This window comes from Ostrea edulis, chromosome 1 (assembly GCF_947568905.1).
Source record: "Ostrea edulis chromosome 1, xbOstEdul1.1, whole genome shotgun sequence".
In the NCBI taxonomy this organism is placed as follows: domain Eukaryota; kingdom Metazoa; phylum Mollusca; class Bivalvia; order Ostreida; family Ostreidae; genus Ostrea; species Ostrea edulis.
Genome location: NC_079164.1, coordinates 63439714 through 63455904, shown reverse-complemented (window position 1 = coordinate 63455904; position 16191 = coordinate 63439714). Strand labels below are relative to the sequence as shown.

At 34.0% G+C, this 16191-nt stretch overlaps 1 protein-coding gene across 3 annotated transcripts in view; it reads right to left on the bottom strand.

Moving 5' to 3' along the window:
- Positions 1-4523: 4523 nt before the first annotated feature.
- The window catches only part of LOC125647960 (uncharacterized), a 31181-nt gene continuing 19513 nt past the window's right edge, over positions 4524-16191 (bottom strand). For all 3 annotated transcript variants that reach the window (XM_056156311.1, XM_048874837.2, XM_056156314.1), the window contains 3 exons: positions 15121-15308; positions 12487-12633; positions 4524-9721 (listed from right to left, as the gene is read on the bottom strand). In XM_056156311.1, the coding sequence (XP_056012286.1) occupies positions 9549-9721; positions 12487-12633; positions 15121-15308 (508 nt within the window). In that variant the 3' untranslated portion in view covers positions 4524-9548. The remainder of the gene's footprint in view (positions 9722-12486; positions 12634-15120; positions 15309-16191) is intronic.

Here is a 16191-nt window from a genome sequence, read left to right as displayed (position 1 = left end):
CTGGGCGTTCTGCCATCTACCTGTATGTTGTGGCTGTTTCGTGATTATTATTATTTAAAAGCCCTTTGGTCTGTTATGTTGGTATTTGAAATTTGTCTTTTAATTAATCTTACAAATTTTCAGTCCTATGATATTTTTTAGCACTGGAGACAATGTAATTTTCTCCACATGCATACATAAGTGTGCAATCCTAGTATATAATTCTTTTCGTAATTTACATAGATTTTGAATGATATCAATGACTTTTTAAAAGCATGGGTAATGATATTGTTGATTGTGCCTAGATGCATTTTATAACTTACATCTTTCACTAAAAAACAATACTTCTCAGATAGACGAGTGTTTGTTAAGCATTATATTTATTTGCACAAAACGAATGTGCAGGCCATATTGCATGTGTTTGTTTCATTTCATAAGTTTGTTTTTCCTTGTAAAAGCAATGGTTGTAAGACAATTCTAGCCAAATCTTAATTGACATAATAAATATGATGTAAAACTGAAATAACGTCTTTATTTTTGAAAACGGAATGTGGTAGTATTTTTTAAATGTTCATTCTTTATGTATTATTTGCAACTGACTTGGTCGTGGATAGGTAATTGTAGATTTTGCTAAATGAAGTGTTCCATGGAGTGTATCAATGGCAGATGCATTTTAGCTCACTGGGACAAAATGTCCCTAGAGAACTAAAATTGTGATGTTCCTGGCACTCTTGTTTGTGGACATCAGAATAATTTTTTTTAAATGCTCCATTTCCAAGAAAAGGAAACAAGTACTCCAACATAATTCAAACTTGCATGGATGATAAATTTATGGATTTTCCATACAAGTGACCAGGACATAGATTGCACTTTTCTGATCACATTTTGTACAGCCCCACAGGGCCACTACGCAATTTCCAAGATATAAGCTCTTCTGTGATAGAGGTACGTTCAGTATTCCATTGAATGCATGGGTTGGTACACAAGGTATACATGAATATTGTAGACTGGTCATGTAGATAACAACAAACGCGTAAATTTTGCTTACATCAGCCATTTGTTTATATATAAAACTGACCATATCGAGAATAATTTGTTCGAATTAGGCCATTAAATATGGAGTTATTGTTCATTTTCTCTTCGACACTAGTGATAAAAAGGAAAGATGGTGATTATTGATTTTCAATTGTATAGAGCGCCAAATTAACATAAACTGAAATAATTGAAGATATCATTAATTCAATTATTGCTCTCTTTAATTGAATTAATGCATGCATTAAATCAATTATTGTGTCGCCTGCGTTACGCAGTGGCGACATATAGGGATCACTATCCATCGTCTGGCGTCGTCGTCACAAAAAATTTCTGTCACAGTTTTCTCAAGAACCACATGGGGCAACTCCCTGATATTTGGCACAGAGCATCAGTGTGGCCAACTGTATTGTGTAAGACATTTTCGAATCTGTCGCTTATCAACTTCCTGTTTGCCGGGACTTAGAATTTTTTACAGCAAAAAAATTTCTGTCACAGTTTTCTCAAGAACCACACGGGGCAACTCCCTGATATTTGGCACAGAGCATCAGTGTGGCCAACTGTATTGTGTAAGACATTTTCGAATCTGTTGCTTATCAACTTCCTGTTTAGTGACAAAAACCATTTCAATAATTTACTTTTTCAACATTATACGTGATATATTACATATAGAATGAACTAGCAGGCGACACATGTCTTCCGGGGAAGACTTAATACTGCGTTGCTCTCATCAAATGAATTAATGCGCGCTTCAATTCAATTATTGCTCATCAATTGAGTTAACGCGCGCATCAATTGAATTAATGAGAGCAATAATTGATTTAATGCGCGCATTAATTCAATTATTGCTCTCTTCAATTGATGCGCGCATTAATTCAATTAATGAGAGCAATAATAGATTTGATGTGCACATTAATTCAATTATTGCTCTCCAATTCATTTGAAGAGAGCATCAATTTAGTAGAAATATTGCTCGCAATAATGAATTTAGAGCTCGGTATAAATAATTTTATGATCTCTTTAATTCAATTGAAGATATCTTTAAATCATTTACAATGCTTTTATATAAGGAATTAATGCGCGCATCAATTCTTTTAAAGAGAGCAACAATTCAATTAAAGATATCATTAATTCAATTGTGGATATGTTGAATTGAAGATATCTTTAATTATATAGTTGCTCTCTCCAAAAGAATTATTGCTCTCTTCTTAAAGATATCATTAATTCAATTGAAGAGAGCAATAATTGAATTAAAGCGCATATTAAATCAATTATTGCTCTCATCAAATGAATTAATGTGCACATCAATTCAATTATTGCTCTCATCAATTGATTTAATGCACACATTATATCAATTATTGCTCTCTTCAATTGAATTGTAGCATGCATCAATTCAATTGTTGATATCATTAATTCATTTGAAGAGATCATTAATTCAATTAAAGCGCGCATCAAATCAGCTGAAGAATTAATGCTCTCATCAATTCAATTAATGCGCGCAATAATTCAGAATTGAAGATATCATTAATTATTTGAAGAAATCTTTAATTCAATTGTTGTGCGCATCAAATGAATTGATGATATCTTCATTCAATTATTTGAGTTTATGTTAATTTGGCGCTCCATACAATTGAGCTATATTATCAAATACTCAGTAAGCTTGTTAAATTTGTGTTTCCCTGCATTTAGGGTGGTTGTATGACAGCTGTTAATCATCCTTTGGGCAATACAAACAGCGATAAGCAATTTGGCATCTCGGCATGCATAAGAATTCAACAAAGGGAGACAACTATTGGGAAACTTGGAAATTGCGTATTCAACCAAAGTTGTTATAAATTATACTTGGGTAAGGGGATTTAAAATTGTTGAAATGAAGGGTTGCACTTTGTTCAAAGGGGAGATCATTCAGAGATAGTGAAAATATGGTGAGCTATTGGCATATTAAATGCATGACCAGAAAAGACAAAACGTGTTTGCCCAGCTATTTTGTATTGCTTATAGGAGTTACGATATTGATCAGTGTTGATTATCTTCACCTTTCATTTGATAAGTAGAGATTCATAGCTGCTCTCATTATGGTCCTCAGGGGTTGTGGCACCACAATACGGGATCAAAGTTTAACATGGGTTAGGGGATTCTTAATAATCATCTCAAGATTCAGGTAGATTAAAGTTTGTTCGAATGAAAATACAAATTGCTCATTCTTCTGTTTATCTAATATCCCCCCTAATACAAACAATGTAGACATACATTCGTATAATAAAGATAAAATAAAAATAATGTACGAGAGAAACAGAAATGATTTTCTTTGTTCGAGTCAATGAATTCTTTGCGAGTCAGTAACAAAAACTGGGTGGGGGGTTGGTTGGTTTGGGTACAGCAGATTTATACATCAGACAAAACATGTCTGGCTCTCGGCAATCTCTCACCAGAGGGCGTATTACGCTGCGCTACAACACCTCTGTCAACGTCTGAATGTCAAGATTCTTGGCAAAACTTATTTCTACCTATTGCATTATAAAGTATGATTTTACAAGTTTTAGTGTTAAGCTTAAAATCTTACAGTAAGTTCACAAAAACAACAAATTCCATGATTATTCTAGTATTATTGGATGAATGAATATTTATATAAAACCTTTTAATTCGCTCTGGTGTCTCATATTTACCAGCTTCTGCGTTTATAAAATTCAGACAAGTGTTTGATTTGCTTAGATATGATCATTACAGTTTGATATGCTAAGTTAGTTTTAATACGTTTTGATATGATTTTTAGACGTTGACAGAGGTATTAGTGGAGCGTAGCGGGAACGATAACTCTGGGTAGAGATTGGGCTCTCGGAGGTAATGTTTTTCCTGACCTTTTTCTGTAACAGCTTTTAAATTTGGTCACAACTTCTCTCTCAAGAAGCGCAAGAGTTTGCTTTTCAGCTGGATTGGTGCATTGTGACCTACTTTATGACTAAAAGTAGGTCAAACAGTTTTCCGGACTTTTTTCCCCATTACGGATAGATATTTAATCACAATCTTTCTCTTGGAAGAATGCATGTTCAATTTGCATTTCAGCTGGATCAGTTCACATGTCCGATAAATTGGTGCACCATGACCTACTTTAAGGATATTCTATTCAGAGTGCGTGTGATATCAATTCAGAGTGCATACTGTGCTTAACGGTTGAATTTCACTTTCCAACGGGCGTATGTTGCGGTACTCTTGTTATATTTTGCCTTGCATGAAGGCCAAGCCTTATTAAGTAATCTTGAAAGTATATAAAATTCAAGGTCTTACATTTTAACATAATTGGTAAAAATTTTATCTACTGAATAGTGGTAGACCAAATTCATAAAGTATCCATTTGTACACCTAAAATAGTACAAGGCACTGGAAATTTACTGCAAAAGGCTAGATGTCTTATACTTAACGAGTTTGTTAAATGACCAGACATATAAATCTTTTACATATACTCGCTCATTTCACCCTTCGTTCTCACATGTACATGTAATCAAATCTCTACAAAAAATTAAAAGTTTTTATTTCACAGTGACACATAATATAAGATCTACTTAAAATATATTCTGTAATTGATACAAAGTTTGACAGTATTAAGCTTGTAATGTGACATGAATTTACATAATTACTACGTGGTAGTTTAGAGTGTCGTTTTAATTTTTTTCTCTCTCTCTCTCTCTCTTTTTTTTTTGAGCTGAAAAAAGTATTTCATAAAGCACAGCTATTTCAATATCGAAACACAAATGTAAAACTGACATGATTTTTTTCCCAGCACAAATAACTGAAAATTATCATATACAAATTTGGATTTTTAAAAGCACAATTGCACATGAAATACTGAAATTTAAAATATATAAGCATATGAAAGCTACATGTAGTTAGAATGCATTCTACATAAAACATATATACATGGACTCTATCATTAGTTAAAAATTACACGTTTCCGTTGTATAACAACAAATATTAACAAGGAGCAGCATAACTTACTGTTACACAATCAACCATGTACACTAAGTAATTCAACAGAGAAGGACATTGCATTGTTGTCTCAAACCACTTCTAACAAAAGGAACTGTCATGTACTCCCTTGGTGAAAAAGTCACATCATGGGAGATAACTTCAAGAGAATTAAAAAATTGATTCGGCCAACAAATACCGATATTAATGATAACCGAACTTATTTTTAAAATATTGATTATGTGTATGGTCTACCCTGTCAACATTCAGATGTGCGAGATTTCACCTGCTAAACATTACACTCGCAGAATATACATTGAAATGCAAAGGTAATATATTTACTTCATCTTCTCCGAGAAGTTCTTAAAAATATTAATGCCAATTTGATTCGGTAATTGCCATTTATAACACAATTAATGATTATCTATAATAATTTTACTTTTCAAATAATTGGAAAAATTCATCCACATTTTGTGAAATGTCACGATTTCATAAAATAATATTGCATATCTACATGTACATCAAATATATTTCACAATATAAGACACTGACCATCACAATTACATATCTAAAGACAAAAGGCCCATGGGCCACATCGCTCACCTGAGTCACCTTGGTCCATATCAGAAGACTTTCCATATATATTTGCATGTAAAACCGTAGTCCCCATTATGGCCCCAACATACCCCTGGAGGCTGTGATTTTTGCAAACTTGAATCTACACTATGTCAGAAAGCTTTCATGCAAATGTGAACTTCTTTGGCCAAATGGTTCTTGAGAAGAAGATTTTTCAAGATTTTTCCTATGTTTATATGTAAAACTTTGATTCCCCCTTGTGGCTCCATCCTACCCCCAGGGGCCATGATTTGAACAAACTTGAATCTGCACTATGTCAGAAAGCTTTCATGTAAATATCAGCTTTTCTGGCTCAGTGGTTCTCGAGAATATTTTCCCTATATATTTGTATGTAAAACTTTGATCCCCTATTGTGGCCCCATCCTACCCCAGGGGGCCATGATTTGAACAAACTTAACTCTGCACTATGTTAGGAAGCTTTCATGTAAATATCAGCTTTTCTGGCTCAGTGGTTCTTAAGAAGATTTTTAAAGATTGTCCCTATATATTTGTATGTAAAACTTTGATCCTCTATTGTGGCCCCATCCAACCCCCGGGGGCCATCATTTTAACAAACTTGAATCTGCACTATATCAGGAAGCTTTCATATAAATCACAGCTTTTCTGGCTCAGTGGTTCTTGAGAAGATTTTTCCTATATATTTGTATGTAAAACTTTGATCCCCTTTTGTGGCCCTATCCAACCCCCGGGGGCTAGGATTTTAACAATTTAGAATCTGCACTACCTAATAAAGCTTATCTATAAATTTCATCTTTTCTGGCCCAGTGGTTCTTGAGAAGAAGATTTTTTTAATGACCCTACTCTATTTTTACCTTTTCTTGATTATCTCCCCTTGGAAGGTGGCCTGGCCCTTTATTTTAACAATTTAGAATTCCCTTTACATAAGGATGCTTTGTGCAAACTTTGGTTGAAATTGGCCCAGCGGTTTTTAAGAAGAAGTCAAAAATGTTAAAAGTTTACAGACAGACAGACGGACACCGGAATACGGGTGATCAGAAAAGCTCACTTGAGCTTTCAGCTCAGGTGAGCTAAAAAGGTTCACTTTGGAGATTGGTTGTACACCGGTTTGCTGCAAAATGAAAATGGTTGCCAGGGTATAGTACACTATATTCTGAATATTTGAGCCACAGTTGCCAACCTTATCAATCTGAAAAAGGCTGATTTATTTTGTTTCAATTTGTATGCAAAAATCTTAAAGATATGAGATATTGAATCTTGGTAGAGAAATACACCAAAAGCCCTATTTTCTGTGGGGGCAATTATATGTGAATTAACTAGACATTGACAACAATTTGGGGTTTCACCCTTTAATGTATGACAACTTGGCAACTAGGGACATTAAGTTTTTTTAACCCTACATCACTGTCCTGTAAATGTACAGCTGGACCCTTTCCCTTATTTGTGTTTACATTCATTGACAGACATTGTGCTTAATTGATGTTTTTATATATTTTCCTAAAAAAATAATGCTAGACTGGGTATTTTTGCCTCTGATGAGGTTAGTGTTTATAGGACAAACAATTGTCCTCTTCCTATTAAATTTAATATGCCATTTTGTAACCATTCCTCACAAGTATAAAAAGAAAGAAAGTACCAAAATTTTTAGTTACATTGTAGTTTTAAAAATGTCAAGAGTACTAAAAGAAATTGTTTCACACCTACACATCTCTTGCAAACTCCTAATTTATCATCATAGTGTGGACATGGCAGTGCTTGCTGTCTGTGTAGTTAAGCACAGCTGTTTACATTCAAATGTAAAATTAAATGAAGTTTTTTTTTAACTTTATGTTATACTGCCAAACTTCAAATATAACAAATTCATAATAAAAAAAAAAATAGCAAAGTTTCATAACAAGCTTTTCATGACTTTGAAAACCCAGTCCTGTTTTGAAGTTAAACTAGTTCATATGGCACATTATTTTAAATCAATACTATAAGTACTCATTTACCCAAAGAAAAAAAAATGTGAAGAATGAAAACTGAAAACATCAAAATGACTGCCTTTGTGAGAGAAAAGAAACTCGTTTGTATGAGAAAATTCCTGTAAAAGGTGAAAGGCTGTATTTGTACACGAGATGTAAACATTTCCATTGATATTTATGAGATATAAAGATAATGATACATGTACAAATTGTTGTCTGAAAAATGAAGAAAAAGGGGACTTTATATACGATTGTAGACAGAGATTCTATAATATTCCTTACCAGTATGCTATACAACAAACTCACACCACAAGTAACTCACTACTAGTATACTTCAAACACACGTACTATGTATTAGTCTCAGACCAACAAAACAAAGTACCAATACTTGTATTGGTTCTACTATCCTACACAGACATGTTTGGTTAGAAAAAAAAATTCTATCTTATCAATATTATATCTACAACCTTTGAAAAATTGAGCATTTTCAAGAACAAACACCAAGTATTTTAGCAACAGTGCATCCACTCACATAAAAATCAACATCTCTTGTCTTGGATACAAAGAATGGTTCAACAGCAATGCAATAACTCACATTCAAAGTGCACAACATCAGCAGTACCCATTTGTGTACAATCGGGGTAAGGCTGCCTAGACGATCTACATGTTTTATATAATTAATAATAAATGTGCATATAGTCTTTGGAGGGAGATGATGGCAGACGGCATTGACATTGCAAAGAGAAGAACTAATTAATCTGATGATATAAGCCTAATTAATCTGATGATGTAAGCCACACACGAACCAATCACAGACACAAGATACAGGGACTGTTTCCACTAATACTCGAGTCACAAAATCTACAAAACACAATCAAGTCTCTCTATATCTCTGGAGGGCAAAACTTCACATTTTACTCAAGTGTACATCATCCAATAAAATTAATGAAACTGGCATGAAAATTCAACAGTCATCTCCATGTAACATTAATTAATCGATAACTCATATGTAGAGTTTTTGAATACTGTTGATGAAAAAAGATTTTTGTCTGCCATCAAATTAATTCGGACTGGCTGAAAGTTACAATACATGTATATTTTATTGTTCGAACTTGTAAAAAATTTTTTTATCTCATATGCAGGAGTCAGATTTAAAAAATCAAATAGTTTTAAATCCCCAAAAGTCCAAAATCATTGTCCCAGTAAATCTATGAACAGCTTCACACATTGAGAATGAACACTGTAAACAGCAGTGTACATATTTGAATGCTCTTACTAACAAACCTTGTTGCATAAATTGACTACAAATTGTGCATCCAGTTCCTAACAGCACTATCAAAATCAAAGTACAAAATGTACTCCTGGGAGAAAACTTTTTTTTCAGACGACCAAAAAACAAAATCAATTACTGTATGTATCCAAAATAATTATGCTGGTGTTTTGAAATAAAATTCAATATTTATTTTTTCCCACTAAATCTGTGCAGCTAATATTGATTCAATGATCTTATACAGAGACTTGGGCATGTTATGGAGTATGTCTTAGCCTTCAACCCTTCTAAACAACTAAGGACTTTTCCATATAGTGCTGAGCGTGCAATGCTTGTTTACAAACTCTCATGAATACATCTTTTTCCATTACTTTGTGAAAGGAACATATCTGTTTATATAGTGCTATTAATTTGAAATAAGCTCTCTTTGTTTTAAATTTTAGCTTTTGAATATAGCATTATATTGTTTTTGGGACAAGTGTTTTCAAAACAAAACAAGGATGTGAAGGGGCCCACACAACAGTCCCATGCAATGTATTCATGTGCACAGCACGTGATGGCCTGAGGAAGTTCAACAAAGTTCAATTCCCAATTAAAATTTCATTATTCTGCATTTACGTTGAAAACGTAAAAAGCTGTGATTGTGCCAATATACATGTATGTATACGTCAACATAAGTGTATATGCATGTTTAGAATTATTGTCGTTGATGAAATGGATGATAGCACAATGTGTCTTGTGTAGCACTATGAGAACTGTTTTTGGAACTGAAGACTGTCAATGGCTGGTTTACGCTTTTCCTCGGTGTCCTCTTCATTTTCTGCGGCCGTGCGACCGAGTCTCACTCTGTTTTCGTCATGTCCAGTGTGTATCTCATCTGTAATGTACCGGTCATGTGTTGGAATGGTTCCTTTCACATCTAAAATTCAACCAAATAATCGACACCTGTATTTAATTTATTGCAAAGTTCATGTACATCTTACATAAATTGTAAACCAATTCTTTATGTCCTTCAACATGTACAGATTAAAGAAAACAATTTTTTTTTGTTTCTATGTATAAAATGATATCATGGTATTAATTATGCAGTTTGGTTAACAATCTTACTCAACACTTGTTCGTGTTTTATCATTATCCTGACAGTTATTCACTATAACACATTAGTTTTTCATAATTCAGCTATTCATAAGGTTTTCATGTTTGAAATGTTACAAGTTAGATTTTAGTAGTAAAAAGAAATCTGTTTATATAGAAAGCATCCTTAATTAAACAAGGAGCTCTGAAGAAAGCTTCATGATGTGCAAGTTATTTGGAGATCGGAAATAAAATCTTGAATAAAACATAATAGAAAAAGTCCCCTGTTCATGTTAGCACATTCTATTGAAAGTCATTGTCACATGCTTTGAAATCCTGTTCATTCAACATTTATCATTTGGTCGACAAATTTTTTACCATTTCTTGATCCTGAAACAAGATGTAGTAAGTTTTACAAACTATGACCATTATATATTTCCTACAAACTCTAAAATCATTTAACAAGAGTAGCCCACAGACCTTATTGGATACCTGAGCTGGCTGAGCATTAGTTGGGAGTATCACTTGCCCAAAAGGGCTATGAAATTGATACTAATTTTCCTGTTCTGAGTTCTGCATATCTTAGCTAAATTTTAATATGCAGCAGGAATATAAAACAGCTCTTAAAACTTAAATGCACCTGAAAGTGTCCAAACCGATAAAAGACTTTACAAATTATATATTAACACTATATGACTACATGTCTTTTGAACCCATCCTAGAGTCAGAACGACGGGATTGTGAAATTCATATTTCCAAAATATGCATTTATTTTTACAAATAATCATCAAAATTAAAGAAGTCTTTCAAATGATGAACACAATAATCAGTGTAATAATTTGGCCCTACCCTGGTACCAAAACCCCTATCCCTGGGATCATGAAATTTATAATTTCGATAAAGGGCTACCTGTTCCTTCTAAATATCCATTTAGCTTTAATTTAGCTTTAATTTAGTTTCAGTAGCATTAAAGATGTTACTTGAATGTTTTATACATAAACTCTACATACAAAGTTTGGCTCTGCCCTGGAATCTAAACCTCTACCCCGGGGATCATGAAATTTACAAGGCCTTCCTACTGTACATGACTATGGATTTAGTTTTTCTTACAGATGTGAGATTGTGGAGAAGAATATTTTTTAAATTTGTCAATTTTTGGTCCCCCCCCCCTCCCCCCAGGTACAGGAGTCCTGAATTTAACAATTTATGTTCTTGTCCCAAAGATGCTTCATATCAAACTTTCAATTTAGTATCAGTAGACTAAAGAAGATGCTATTTAAAGCTTTTACACATAAACACTATATACCAAGTCTGGTCCCGCCCTGGAGTTAGAACCTCTACCCCGGGGATCATGAAATTTACAATTTTTGGAAAGGACTACCTGTTCCCTCTAAATATCAATTTAGTTCAATAGCTTTAAAAAATAAAATTCAAATGTTTTACACAAACAATATATAACAAGTTTGGCCCTGCCCTGGAGTCCGAGCCTCTACCCAGGGGATCATGAAATTATAATCTTGGTTGAGGCCATTCTGCTCTACATCACTATGCATTTAGTAGAAAATTCTTAATGATATGCAATGTTTGGCAGTATTTGCCCTGTCCATAAGACCTGTGAGGGGGGTTGCAGGAATCTTGAAATTTACAATTTGTGTCCCCTTTGTCCCAAGATACTTAATACCAAATTTGAAAAGAATTGACAGTTATCAAGAAGTTAAAAATGTTGAATTGTTAACTCAATCACTAACCATTTTGAACCCACGCTGATACCAAAAACCCCTACCCCTGGGATCATCAATTTATAATTTTGGTTAAGGACTACCTACTTTTTCTAAATATCCATTTAGTTTCAATTTAGTATCAATAGTACTAAAGATGGGTTTTTAAAATGTTTTACACATAAACAATATAAAGCTTATATACATGTACAGTGCTCCCTCGTTATATTGCCAACTTTTGTTCAAGACCAATTAGGGCAATCCAGTGGGGGTGGCAATATAACAAATTTAAAATTACAGACAATTCAATGAGCAGTCAAAAGGAATTCAATTCTGTAAATTTATTTCGGCTCCATTCTGTATAAACCTTTAGATAATATTGAGTTTAATTCACCAATTATTTGTAATTAACCTGGCCCCCTGAATACTTTGTCCAGACTGTCATACTTTACCACTACACTCTCAAAGTACAGGTGTGATTACTGATGAGTGTTAGGTAATTATTATCCAGGGTAAACCCTATATTTGACCATTTGTTTGTGAAAATCAGTGGCATATGGCATTATGTGGGGTTGGCATTGTAACAGGGGTGTTGACATGGGTGAGAAATCTGTTCTTCAGGATCTTCAAAAAATAAGCTGGGGGGGGGGGATATATTGAGGGAGTACTGTACATGTTCTTGTTTTCAATATTTCAGTCAGCATCATACAATATTTCAACATGTGTTATCCAGGAAAACATTATTTTGGATGTTTTCCAACACCTTTTTATACCCAACATAACTTTTCTAATTTTACAACTGTTAATTTTTAAAGTTTAAAAAAAAACCCACTATGCCTCTTAGTACTGTAGAGTTATAATTTTACATCATTCACAACATTTTGAACCTGACCTATATTGATTTCTTCTGGGATGATGTCCGATACATTCATAGACCCCACAGTACTAGGTGTGTCCAGTGTGACGGTTCCAAGGGAAAGTGACTCAGTGGGCCCAGTCACCGGGGAGATGCTAGGTATTGCTGTGTAGGTAGAGGCTTCTGTATTAAAACAATGACACTGTATATGAACTTAAATTAGCACAATAAAAATCAGCACATTTTTACAACATTAACATATTAAACAGTGTAATCTGACACTTTTCCCCATTTGGTCACTTAAATGGAAGAGTTCTGACATGAATAAGGTGCACCACAATGGCACTTAAATGGAAGAGCTCTGACATGACTCAGGTGCACCACAATGGCACTTAAATGGAAGAGCTCTGACATGAATCGAGTGCACCACAATGGCACTTAACATGCCTTTTCAGGAAGTGTTTCTTATAAGGCTTAAAATAAAAATTGATTTGTTTGATGTACTCCGACCGACCAGTGAAATTTGCTCCGACCCGATCATTTTTTCTGCACTTAGAAATTTTTATTTTTTTTTTTGCTCCCTGGAAAATAGACATTCTTCGAATTAGTATTAAACTTGATGCCATTTTTTTTATTTGGACTAGTTGTTTTACAGAATTCTTATCAAAATGTCCTTAGGGCATCTTTCGGTTCTACTTTCACTTTGATAATGACCATTTGTTAATTCGGGAACTTTTCAAACACTTTTCTATGTGAACGATCAAATATACCGCATCCCTGCTCCAAATTACCACATTATCTACCAACAAGATAGAGCAAGGAGCTACGAACTCCCCCGTTGAGGCCTGATCGTATTTATGTACAAAAGTTTGAAAGCCATGTTATTTCAATAAAAATCACGTGGGATAGTGCACCAAAATTATGGCGGACCACGAGTCGGCGTTTAAGTAAGTGATGGTCAATATTTCTGAAAAGGCATGCATATTATTTTGATATGGGATTATCTAAATGTTATGACGATTTAATAGGTGAGCGGCACTTTTATTTTGCTCTTAAACTGAGACACACGAATGGAACACGATCGTCACAACAATTTTAACGATGCGGGGAAGTCGGCATTAAAATTATATTGGGTAATATTAAAACTTATTGTAAATTGCTGTCATCATGCAATTCATTTGGATATTCATGGATCACATTAAAAAGTGTTTAAGTGATTGCTATTATGAATGTTGGAATCGACCAGTGGGAATAAAAAGGGGTGTTGATTTATTTATTAACAACTGTAGAGGTCCTCATCCGTGACGAATGCAAAACATCCTGAGTAAATTTCAGGAGACATTGGAAGATTTACGTGTATAATGTACAAAATGAATGTTCTAAACTCTATCCTGCCTGGCAGCTTTATGTGTTTAATGAAAACATAAGAAAATCTGTAAATCTGATTTAAAAAAAAAAAAAAAATACCGACCTACCTACCCGACTTGAAAAATGTGGGTTGGAGTACATCAAACAATTTTTTTTTTAATGATGGCCTAAATACAATTGAACACTCCACACTTGACACAATTTGTAACATTATTTTTGTATTCAACAACATAATGTACACCTAGGAAGGGGTTCTACATTGCAACCTGCAAACAACAGTAAAAAATATTCATTTGCAAAGCCCACAATCTTCTGGTTGAAATAGCGATAAGATACTGTCTTCTTAACAATCAACTGATCTCAAACGTCACGATTCTACTGACATGAAAATGTCCTCAACACTGCAGTCAACAAACATTATGAACCTCTCATTCTTAATTAATGTCAACTAGTTTCATGTCTCAAACTGGAAAGATTTGAAGGTTTTATATATCAAAATGTCTTAGTAAGTTATAAGCCGGACATGGAGACATACAGACATTATGATGGATGAACAAGAGATGCTTGTAAGACAAATATGCCCCTCATGGATGCAAAATTGAGTAATACACATGCATCATTTAATTGATAGTAGCATCACCCATTCAAAATATTGAGCAGACAATATCTTCCTATGTCAAGACCATGTGACCTAAAAATCAATAGGGGTCATCTACTCCTTATACTGTATCAGTGTATCAAGTTTGGTGTCAATCAAGCAACTAATTCTTAAAATATAGGAGACAATATATTAGGTCATAACAAGAGGCTCATGAGCCTTACCAGTCAACTGAGCATCACACAATTCAATAGTTTAAAATCTTCTTTTAAAAGTCATGCATGTTGATAGTGCAGCAATAATGAATGTCATAAGTTGTCTATCATCTATCAAATAGATGCTCATTTCCTCTCTACTCTAACAATGGCCTTGATCTTGGCCATATAACCAGACTGTTTGATTGGGAGCAACTCTTGAGCCAAAAATACTAGCCATGGCCTAAGACAGATATTTCTTAAAAAAAATTTACTGCAATATTTGAGAAAAAGTTGAAAATATTAATGTTAAAAGATGACAAGTGATGATGGACAACTAAAAATAGACAACAATATGTCATATGAGAAAATACATCAAATTAATAAATCAAATTTTGACAGTCATAAAGGTTTTTAAAAAAAAAATTTTTTTATTCACTGTTATTCGTTGATTTAAAAACAGACATAACTTTCTTAATTTGCAATCAGGAAGTTAAACAAAACTCTTACCATGGTCTTGGCTTATCGTTCTTAGCAATGGATGAAGGTCATCTCCACTGTCAGTTGCCTGGACTGGTGTCGAAACGGAAACATGAGAGGTCTGAGATAATTGTGAGTCCAGACTGGGATGATGTGGTTCATAACCACTGTCGCTGGGATACGACGTCATTCGCATTAGTGATTCACGAATCACAGTCCTGCAAAAGTAAAATGATAATGAATAGAATCATTGTTATACCCTTTTTCAATATTTCCTACATAATTCTAAACAAATTAAAGTCCTATAATTGGACTACTTCAGAAAGTCTTACACATAATAACAAAATTTCAAGGCTATCAGTATAACACATATAGGACCCTCTTTGATCCACTATACTTTAAGGATAACAATCAGATCCTCTTGTCCTGACAATATGCACATCTGCAAATGACAATTGAAGCATTGTACAAAGTTACAAGTCTATCGGATAAGCCATACAGGAGAAATGTTCACAAGCTTATTTTACATCCTCCATCCCCTCTTAGATCCACATGACTTTTAGGAAAACAATTAGATACTCATATTCCGACAATATGCATATCTAAATATGGCAATGAAGCATTGTACAAAGTTTCAAGTCTTTCTGATAAGCCATACAGGAGGCATCGTTGGAAACCAATGGTCAGTCACACTTCTTAAACCTCCCGTGGGACACAACGCTGATATTTTTGCACACCCGTGACTCATTAAAATGTATGACCTATCGAGGGCCAATAGGAATCGTGCTAAGTATTCCCGAAACTCTAAGCATCAGCAGTAATGGCCCATGAAAGTGTGTGTGTTTTGTTGTGTCACTATCAAAGATCGGGATTAAAGGGCTGTGTCGTCAAAAACTTCACTTCAACAGTACAGCTATGCTCTAGAGTACCTTAACTTTCATCCAACAGACACATAATTTGTGTGCAGCCTTTGTATGAATTAATTAAATCGGGTATGCAAATTCAACGAAAGTGAACCAGACGAAGGAGGAAAGAGATAAGTTGTTAGGTATGTTACATTTTTAATAAAATTAATTTCAAAACAAAGTAACAAAGAAGTTG